The sequence below is a fragment of the Haliotis asinina genome, chromosome 8, assembly GCF_037392515.1.
Source record: "Haliotis asinina isolate JCU_RB_2024 chromosome 8, JCU_Hal_asi_v2, whole genome shotgun sequence".
Classification (NCBI taxonomy): Eukaryota; Metazoa; Mollusca; class Gastropoda; order Lepetellida; family Haliotidae; genus Haliotis; species Haliotis asinina.
Window position 1 is genome coordinate 9,737,650 of NC_090287.1, and position 11,155 is coordinate 9,748,804.

The window sequence follows — 11,155 nt, forward strand, 5'->3', positions numbered from 1 at the left end:
CATGCATGAGTGATCACAACAATGACTCAGTGTTATGTTGGGATTGTTCATGAGTAACATAGTACATGCATCAGGATAACCTTGATCTGCATTCATAACACTATTTGGGAATCTTGTAATTGTCCTATTTTAGTGATCTATACACATTGTACGCCCTGAACGTTTTGTTGATCAATGATTCAATATCAACATTAGGGTTATGACAGTGATCTCTTGTGTTTTCTGTTTGACTGTGAATAGTGATGCAACAGTAGGAAATTATACAGAATTCCATAAATCTTTTACTGGGACTAATCAAATGATGGTGGTAACAAACAGAGTTATCTCTTTTGTAAATAATTCAATAAACTAATGTACATGTACAGAGTAGAACAGGTAGGCCCTATTGGTTTGTTAATACATATATTTCAATAACACACAGTAACTGCTAACCTGTAACTCATACAGAATGTAACATATACAGAAGAGAACAATAGTTTTTTTTCAGTACAACTTCAATTTAGTTATTTACCATCAGAAAGTGAGTGGTGAGAAATAAACATAACACTATTTTACAAATTATAGCATGTAAATTTGTCACTGCCATACAACTGGTTCAAAATGTTTTTCTCACTTTCTTAATTCTGTAAAATGTTTTGATAGCTTCTGAGATAAACTGAAGTATGTGATGTATTTAATGTATCTCACATAATTTCTGACTGACTATTGCTGACAATCAACTGACAGTTGACGTTGTTAGTAATGTTACACAGACACAGGGCGAACTGTCAGCCATGACAATTCTGACACAACAGCTACAAAACACCCGAAGTCCCCTCAAAACAACATACGAAAACTACTCTCTGGACAAGGTAAATACTTACTTCATCAATACTTACACAGGTAAAAGAAATATCACTGACAGTTGTGACATTTCGGATGAGTTATCTTCGTGGACTTCCACTCTGAGTGAAAGACGTCTTACACATTTCTAACATATTTAGCCGAAACAGGGCACACATATTACCAGGCATCGCACATGACGTACATACGTCTCTTTTTGACATACAACCAACTTAGACGACCGTGTTTACATGAAGGAAACAGGAGGAAATTATTCAATATTTGTGTCAAATATTCATGTCAAGTTTGCCATACAACCTTGTATACATCCCCGTATGTTCCGCTTCCCACTCTTTGGATAAGTTCAAAGTCATCCTGAGGGTTCCTACGAAGAATATCCGCTGACATTTTGGCAATCAGCAAGCCCAAAACCTGCTTAATTGAGTTATTTAACCACTTTTCTTTGCGTTTTCATGGTTAACTGTCTCTCAGAGGGCTGATCATACACTTCCGGACATGCGCAGTGGAACGTTAAAGTGCTTGGGCAATCATTCAGGGCATGCACCGGACTGCCTCATGTGTCATGTGCACATTGTGATGTATGACGTTTAACAACAACAGCATGCATCAGTGACAGTGGGAATTATATATATCGAAAGCAGTTTCGTCGCGTTGAATTTTCCTATCGTAGTAACTCGGTAAAAGGCGATATTACAATTTTGTATGGCCCTAGACAGTCGACTCGCCTATCTTATTACGCGTAATTTATCTTATCAGTGCAGTAACCGAGGAGCGTTATCACGTCATGATTCCCAGTGAAGCGAAAAGCCAAGTTACCCCGCACACATTGAGTTTACATGATTAAAATACCTTCAGAGAGATACTTTATTTACGATATGGCAAGTGCCCGTATCAATGTGACGTAACGCAATATGCCTATATTCAGAATAAGGGATAAAATTGTTTGAAAATTCTTCTTTTTTTCAGATTTCTTTATATAAAACCCGTTTATGGATACCTTCGTATAACGTTTTGCCCAAGTCATATGTATTTTTCATGACTTAAAATGTGTCTAATGCTTGAATCAATGCTCCGTCTCTGGTCCTCGTGATTGGCTACTGGTTTGTACAAACCCGATCACGTAAAATGCGTGCGCTTCTACATGAATGATAAGAAACTGCACACAGTGAGTGAAGCCCCAGTCGATATTTGTCTTCGGTGTCCTATCAGGAATAATCCACGTCCCTATCAAACTATATGTATTATCAAGTGTAATATTCATATCGGTGAGAAAAATGTAGGTCTGGTAAATTGCTGCATATTGCTGTATTATTACAGAATGCTTTGATAATCTCGATTTATTCATGGAGTAGTGCAGAGCTGATTTCGCCCATCTATATTACATCTCAATTACTATGATGTCAGTCACTGGATTGTCAGGTTCAGATCAGATTACTTCAATGGCGTCGTTCTTTTACACGAATATCATGTTACTGCAACTAATAAGGCGTCCAACAAATCCTACCCGCACCAGCCCCGACTCAAGCCTAAACTCCCACCCTCATCAGTGTACAAACATGCGCCCTCTCCCCTAACAGTCACCGCCATGGACTCTCACCAGGATGTTTTCATATCATAGCCACGTGTTTAAAGGTTTACCCGGTTATATAATGCCGTCCGCGCAATAACGTTTTATGGGTTTCAACCATTATTGCACACCCCGTTGTGGTACGGGTTAGATGACATCACGGTTCTCAGTATCCTACGCACATGGTAGGACGAAACAGACAGCCGCGTTATTTATGTCTCATCTTACAATGTCTTGTCACGATTCGGGTATTTCGGGAACCTCGTGAGAGCCGGATTGTTGGTGACTTTAGTGCTTTGAAATCCACACGTAGTTTTATATGCGCTTTTTTGTTCACCTGCACGACTTTGTTTACTTTAAGTAAGACTTTATTCATTTTCGATTATTTTAGTTTTTTATTGCATTACTGAAAGACTTACATTCCATTATATTGCCGAACGTATAAATCTCTTTCACACAATGGCTTCTCTCCGTTACCTATCTGGTTTGTTAAAGGACCCGACACTCGATATCGTGCTCAGTAAGTAAACTGTTCTTTAATCTGAAGGTCCTTTCCATGCAATTATAAAATACATGTACGGGAACGCTGATTCACCCATAGAACAGTTGAGAAAAGATAAACGGACTACTTTTCAGATTTTACGAACGCTTCTATCAGGATGAACCGTATTGATTAGCATTTTTATAAATAAGCTGTTAATAACAGTAAATATCTAACCAATGACAATTGCTTTAATCCACTTTGAAGTGATCCTTATACTGCTGTCAAACAAAAGGGACAGCGATATAAGCATCTATACAATTTCTTTAATCCACTTTGAAGTGATCCTTATACTGCTGTCAAACAAAAGGGACAGCGATATAAGCATCTATACGGACACGTAGCATTCATTATAATATGATAAAGAAGCCGTTATCCATATCTAGCACATAGTGTTTCATGCATCTGTGAGATCAGACCGGTGACATCAGCTAACTCTCCTAGAGGCCTTGTTTAGAAAACGTTAAATTTGTCGTCCTCTGCAAATACCCTTCAAGACACATAGGATTCCAGTCTGACGAGTAAGTTTTCGGTCTTATTAGCGCTGGCTTACAAAGATTTTTGTCAGAAAGGTCTGGATGTTCTCGGAAGTTTCATGCGTTGAAAACGGTGGCATGGATGCTTTGATTAATATTTGAGTTAATTCTGACTTATCATTACGTTTAACTATACTACCCATCAAAAGTTTAGACTCACTTAATACAATGTAGATATCTTGGAGGGAAAAGGCATATGTGTTATAAAATAATCGTTCCTTTATTTCTTTAGTCAGTGTATAATATCGGCGGTTATGATGACCCAGATTTAAACATTGAGCACTAAAGAGTACTACCCTCAAAACGTGAATGACAAAAAGTCAATATCGGGTGTGGCCACCCCTGGCTGCAACACAGGCATTGCATCGACGTGACATACCACGCATCAACAGTCCAATCTGTCTCTGGGGAATGTTTCTCCACTCCTGCAACAACGCATTTCGAAGCTGGTCAAGGGTGGCAGGGGGAGGAACTCTGGTGTACACGCGACGTCCCAAAATATCCCATACATGCTCAATCGGGCTCATATCGGGGGATAGTGCCGGCCATTCCATGTGATTGACACCATTCTGCTGCAAACAGGCTGTCACGATGCGAGCTCTGTATGGTCTGGCATTGTCGTCTTGAAAAGCAACACGTCCTGGCATGGCTCTAAGGAATGGAATGACAACTGGAATGAGAATTTCATCTTGGTACCTCTGGCCGGTCAGATTACCACCCACCACCACTAAATCACTTCTGCCATTCATTGTGATCCCGCCCCACACCATAACTGACCCTCCTCCAAAGAGATCATGTTCAACAACGTTAGCGTCAGCGAAACGTTCACCCTGACGTCTGTAAACGGGGATTCGACCATCCTTGAAGTGCAGGTTAAATCTTGATTCATCCGTGAACAGAACACGTGACCATCTGCGTGCATCCCATGGCAAATGCCCATTTGCCCAATTCAATCGATCCTGACGGTAGCGTGGTGTAAGATGGGGTCTAACGGCTGGACGTCGCGCCCGCAGTCTATAGTCACGTAATCGGCGCCGTATTGTTGATACAGATACACAGTGTCCAGAAGCCTGTCTAAATTTACGCATTATTGACTGCAGTCTCGGTGACTAGTCTGCTCCTGAGAGCAATCAAACGAATGTACCTGTCATCCTGTTGTGACGTCACTTTTGACCTACCGGATCTTGGTCGATCCTTGTCCGAGTTTGTCTGCTGGAACCGTATCCATAGGTTGGAAATTGCCTTTTGGGATACACAAAGACGTCCGGCAACATATCGTTGTGATCTCCCATCTTGCAGGAGTGCTAAGGCTTGATGTCGTTGATCAATTGTTAAACTTCTTCCACGACCCATGGTCACTTCAAGGATAAATTTTGCCACTAACTCAAAGGAATCAACTGCAAACCTTATAAAGGTGAATTGCACGAGGATCATGCTGCAAATTGCCGAAGTGCACATGAAAATTGCATGCATGTCAGCAGCTGCGTTTCGATGTGATGTTTTGTGAAAACTTTACCATTTTTCAAAAACGTTAATTCTGTATGGAACTCAAGATAGTGAGGGAAGCGGTGTTACGAATTTGCTTTACGTTACGTCAAGACCTGTGTAAACGATACACCTAAATAGTTCAGTATAATTTGACAATTTCAGTAGTGAAAATTTGGTCGAACAAATCTACTACAAATACACTAGTGAGTCTAATCATTTGATGGGTAGTATGCTTCAAATAATTATTCATTGTGTAATGTGCCTTTTAACAATTTGATATATTCTCGTGTGATTGTCTTTTTTCAAACTGGAAACATCTTATTTATATCAGAATGCATACACACTGGCTATCGGACTTCAGAATATACATGTAGTGGTTTCTTACTTTTTAGATTACAATTAATGGAAGCACAGATGACTTTTGTTTTGGTGTGAACTTTGTGTGAACTTTGTGTGATCTTTGTGTGATCTTTGTGTGTGAAAAAGGTGTGATCCATTATGTCTCCTTTAATTTAGCACATGTTGAATTAGCAATATCCACTTCCAAAACCTTCACCGTTTATCTCTACGTTCTCATCACTGGTTGTCATGATGTATATCTTACATAAAACTGGTTTGACAGTACCCCCGAAGCCTTCAACAAGAGTTTCAGGGTTTTCAGTCTGTACCACTACCCCAAGGTGCGTTTGCCTGTACATCGTTATTCCTCACTTAATGCAGTTACAGAGAAGTTTACTAGGCGTAGACAGTCTGACCACAGTAAATGCATCATCATCCCCCGAAACTGTTTCTCTGACAAACGCGGACGCTTTTTCAGAAGCTGTTGTTTTTCTCCCTGGTTTACATTTGGCCACAGATTGTTTAGCCAAACCATTTTTTGAGACCCTGATATTTGTAACAAGTTATTGGTTCACCACGGGGCTGGGCAGAGGAACGCTGTCGAAAGCTGTTACATTGTCGAGCAGAATGACTTTGTTTCTTACAAAGCTGGCATTTCGGTAGGTTTGGAACGTCCCGTCTATTTAAGCGTTAGTGCTTGTCCCAACGGTATGCTGACGAAGGGCAATGAGAAATCTGATCCTGTTATGAACTCACGTTGGAACACAGTTTTGCAACTACAGACTGGTTTTCCGTTTTTGATACAGCGTGGAATTCGTTGACTACTCTTGCATCACTGAATGATATATGTCTGTGTTGTATAACCGAAGGTTGAATGAAAGGGACAGGCCCCGAATGAAAATGGAAAGTTTTTCCTGGTCACTCTTGTTCAAGCGAGTACACTTGGCTTCTATGTCCATGGTATATGTTACATCTTCAATATCTGACATGCGTCTGTCCCACAACTGTTGCTCCGAAAGCCATGTTGGTTAGTTGTCGATAAAATATGTTGTAGAATGGTAATATAGTCTATCAGACTGATTCTGTATTTGACCTGGTAATGATTGGAACCACATGGGATCGGATCCTGTCATATATACCATCATACTGGGCCAGTTTGGTCATTCCTTAGTCTCTGTTGAGTTGCACATGCTTAACATTTTGACAACCAGGTGACAGCGCCTTCACATGGCAAGCTATGAAATGTCTCTAATTTCACACTTGAGGAATTCATGACGTCAATTGGTGTATTAATTTGTAACGAGGAACGAACGGTATCTCCACCATGTGTTGCGTGCCCGCTACGTACTGCAAAAGGGTTGTTAGTGTCACAATCACAGGAAAGAAGAACATACTAGACGATCTTCCTTAGACGCTTTTGGCTGAGGAAGTTTGAGACTAAGAGTTAAAACACAGTTTCTTAATGAAAGTCGTTACCGGATGACACGGAGAGGATTTCTAGCCAGTATTTATAAGGCCACAGACCGCACACAGTACTACAGAACATTCCACTGGATTGTGTTCCTCACAAAGTCCCCTGCAAAGTACACTCTTCAAAAGAAGAAACGCAAAACACAAATATCAATGCAAATTTGGTGTTATTCAAGGACGTGTAGATCTGCGGAAAACTAAGCTACGTGAATGAAGTTCCTACCAGTCATCACAGCCATTACTGCTGTCCACCAGGTGGTGTTGAAGTCAGTTCCTCGTATGACCACCTCCAGCTGCTACCACTGCCCGACACCTCCTGGGCACAGATCGAATCAGTCGTTGGATTTTTGCTGTGGAATCCTTCTCCATTCCTCCTGCAGCATGTGGAACAACTGTTGAAGATTCTGTGGTGGATCGATTTAGTGTGGTGTGGTTCGATTTAGATCCGGGAATCTGAAGATACAGAGGAGGGTACTGATATTGTTATTGGCTAGGTAGTCCACGGTGGCACATGCTGTGTGGGGCCTGGCGTTGTCCTGTTGGAAGAGCTGCCGTTGACGGCCAACAAGGGGAAGGACGTGCGGAATCTGGTCGATGTATCGATTGACCGTCAGATTGCCTTGGACAAGCACAAGTTCCTGCTAGTGTATGAGATCGCCCCCTGCACCATAACACTCTATTCAACGAAACTTTCCACCTGTTTGATGCAGTTAGGAGCAATATGTTCATGACGTTGTCTGTAAACACGGTCCCTACCATCGCGTCGCCTGAGGAGATAACGAGATTCATCGCTAAATCATATACGCATCCAGTTTGCCAGGTTCCATGGCAGCACCGTGTTGCACCATCTGACTCGTCGACGTCGATGTAGTCGTGTCAAGGAGGGGGCAACTTTGGGACGCATGGCACGTATTTCTACCTCTCGGAGATGGTTCGGGCTCCAAACTGTTTTTGTGCTGTGTCCCGGGCGGTGCGATGGTGGTCACGTAGGTGGGTTACCCGTACGTACCGATCTTGGGTAGGTGTGGTGACTCTAGGTCTTCCTGATCTTGGACGGTCATTTGTCGAATTTGTTTGACGAAACCGATCCCACAATCGAGTTATTTTGTGCTTGGGTGAACGTTGAAGATCCTTGCCACCTCACTCATTGATTCACCAGCTTGCAGTCGTCCAAATTGCCTGATTTCGATGGGCAGCGTTGAGACGTCCCATTTTCGTGTACAACACTTGCAAAGATCGTGGGTGAAAATCCACGCACATTATGACAATCCTGATTGGCAAAACCATTCACAGTCATTTTTGGTTTCATTTTGGGTTTTTCTAAAGAGTGTATTTGACTTAGAAAGAGTCACACAAACTTAGAATTGAACAAAAGCGCCAACAAATCAACAAATTTGTATAATTTGCGATTAACATAAATGCAGATTGTATGGTTTTACCTGTATGTGAAAGTTAGTTGGATAGTGGAAACAAAACCTTTTCGCCTTGTCCCATTTAGATACTGGCGTTAATCTCTAATCACCAACACTCCATTGTCTCTCAGATACCTGAGTAAAGGGTGTAAATCAAAGTTGCCAAAGACTATCTACCATGATATTCCTAGTGAGGTGTAAATTGTCTGATATTGTGTCTCCTAACAAAATGCAGATATTATTTTTCAAAGTGGATATTCTTAGTTTAGTGTAAAATTGTCTAGTCATACTCGGTTTTCCTTTAAGATGGGACAACAGCTAATCCGTGTGTTAGTTGCACGGAGGACATTGCATGGTTGTAAATGTCTGAGTCCTAGCCTTCTCTCCTCTGAGATACTGCAAAAACTCCTTCTTCGCTTGTAGTTCTGAGTGTGAGTATAACTCCGGGACCAAGGGGAAAGTTTGACTTATCCCAATGTTCGACACATCCGTCAGCTTAGAAATGACCAAGAACCTACGCGACTAAACTTGTTCCACCATTGTTTTCTACAGTAAGCTATACATACGAACAATACATCTTTGCAACAACCGTTAACTGCAGTACTGATCATCAAATTAAAATATATAAAACTGTAAGTTAATCCAATCATTTTATTAATCATGAAAAATAAATATGCACCCAAAATGATAAGAACATATGTATTATAACAATCTCACAAGCTATCTCATTTAACTGACTACTGCAGCAAAACCTGTTGTGTCGAATTCGTCGGGACTAAGGGGGAAGTTCGTCTTATCCGACCTTTGGGGACCCTAAATTCGGTTTGAGACATCGAGGTAAGCATAATGATAAATATCAGGAAAACGACTGGTACCGAGAGACATTGGTGTTCGACTGTGTAATGTAGCTGAAAAGGTGTGCTTAAGTGATTATATATGCCATGTCTTGCAATCAATGTTATCGAGCCCAACGTACCGAGCCTGCTTGTCGCCCAATACAACAAACTGATGTTTCAGAAGGATTTCTCCTAGCAGCATAAACATTCATTGTGTAATTTGAAGTCCGCACTTTATTTATTCCTGTCTTTTCCACTGTATCTCCTTCGCTTTCTTGATGCCACATCGAGGGCTTTGTTGACGCATCTGCACCGAATCCCGGATTTGTGTTTACATATCTGAATAATACGTTTCCTTGTGTTCTTTTTTTTCAATTTTTTCAATTTTTTTTTATTTTCATGAAACGTTGGATATTGAACATGCGCATTTTATTTAAGTTCTGTACTTACATTGCACTTAATCGGGAACATGTAACTTACAATAAGAATACATACAAAAACGACCAGTAACCAAATATTTTATACAAAAAAATAATGAACGCAAATGCTGTGAACAAGGATAATTAAATCAAACCATGGGAGCAACTGGAAGCAATTGGATAGAATGTCTATGAATCTTATGTCAAATAAAGCCGAAGTAATCTAAAATACGACTTCATATTTTAGAATATATACAAAAGATTAGTATGTTTCCGTTATCTTATGTATGTTCATTCATTAAAATATTTATCTTGCTTAAGAAAGAAAACAGTCCCTTGAGTCAAGTTGATGAAGACATGCACAGACACTGAGCACAATCCGAAGAATTACTGGATTTCCTGCGTCTCTTCTGCGTCGGTTGTTTCAAGCACAGTGCAAGCGGCGGCGATACATTAACATACATACGGATACTGGGATGCTGTGAGATATCCCACATCAATGTCTGGACACGTAGATGGCAATTCTACTTCTTTGCTTGTGTTAGTCACGGGAGATGGCCAGAGGGATTGTGCTGGATAGCAACACAGTGGGCTGAGACCATGGTCCCAGCTGTAAGTGGACTGGCCGGAAACAGGAGTTTGTGGGTGATGGGTAGGGGTATAGGAGGTTGGACGCTGTAGCGAGCTTGGGAGTCCTATGGTCAAAGAGAAAGGGCTGAAGGAGGTGTATTACACTGCTGTTTCAGACCTGAGTAATAATAGAATTAAAGCTCCTTGAAAATATTTTGTGTAACGTTTTACAAATGACATAATCATAATAATTTTACAAATCATAAATAATTTATGGTTAACCTATTGATTATGATGACTAAGATTGGGATTCAGTGAAAGCGTCAAGCAGATTAGTAAAACGATCCCTATAAGCACCAGCTGGGTACAATCAGACCAAACTAACAAAGCTCAAAAATTAAAATCTAAACTGGAAGGCTGTACTATATTTTGGTTTCTTTGCTTTGTTCTTTTTGCCGTGTAAATATATCTGAAATAGACATTTGCTGATGAACAATAAACTCCATGCCACCGACACAAGATGCCAGAATGCCTGTATGATGACCTACTGGAAGGGGAACGGGCGTGTCAGACTGGGGGAAAAGCCGGGCTGTCTCTCTGAATGATGTTTAGCTCATCCCGAGCTGTCAGTTTAAAACAAAAATATGTAGAATTGCACACAAACGCACCAGCCCTCGGAGGATTCGAACCTCCTCGGCTCATCAGACATCAGTGGAAGCCAAAACAGACTCCTTTGTGTCAGTCACTTCTTTGTAAGTCATTATTTGTCAGGTTCTACCGGCCAGGCCTATGTGTTTACTTGCTGCTTTGCGAGTATTTAGGGGATTTCATCCTTGGAAGTGCATGTTTGTTAAATTGTACACACACTTCATATATATTAGAGTGAGTCTGTTTAAGACTTAAGAGAGTGCAGTGGTCATTTAATACATTATCAGGACAAAGGTGTGTGTGTGTGTGCTTGCGTGCGCGAGTGTAAGGGGTGGGGTGGTGTGGGTCTGGATCCACTTACGGTGATCTTCACGCTTCAAATATATGGGAGCTTTTGCAAGAAGAATCATCTGGAGTCATATAAAAGCATATAAATATACATGCTTCTTCTTCACGAAAATCGCGTTGTGATTATTTCAGAAACTA

At 40.9% G+C, this 11,155-nt stretch overlaps 1 protein-coding gene and 1 pseudogene across 6 annotated transcripts in view; both read right to left on the reverse strand.

Moving 5' to 3' along the window:
- The window catches only part of LOC137293543 (mitogen-activated protein kinase kinase kinase kinase 5-like), an 82,331-nt gene extending 80,984 nt beyond the window's left edge, over positions 1–1,347 (reverse strand). For all 6 annotated transcript variants that reach the window (XM_067824167.1, XM_067824165.1, XM_067824166.1 and 3 more), the window contains exon 1: positions 1,141–1,347. In XM_067824167.1, coding sequence (XP_067680268.1) covers positions 1,141–1,230 — 90 coding nt within the window. In that variant the 5' untranslated portion in view covers positions 1,231–1,347. The remainder of the gene's footprint in view (positions 1–1,140) is intronic.
- Positions 1,348–9,904: 8,557 nt separating this feature from the next.
- LOC137294408 (uncharacterized) lies at positions 9,905–11,079 on the reverse strand (annotated as a pseudogene).
- Positions 11,080–11,155: the final 76 nt, after the last annotated feature.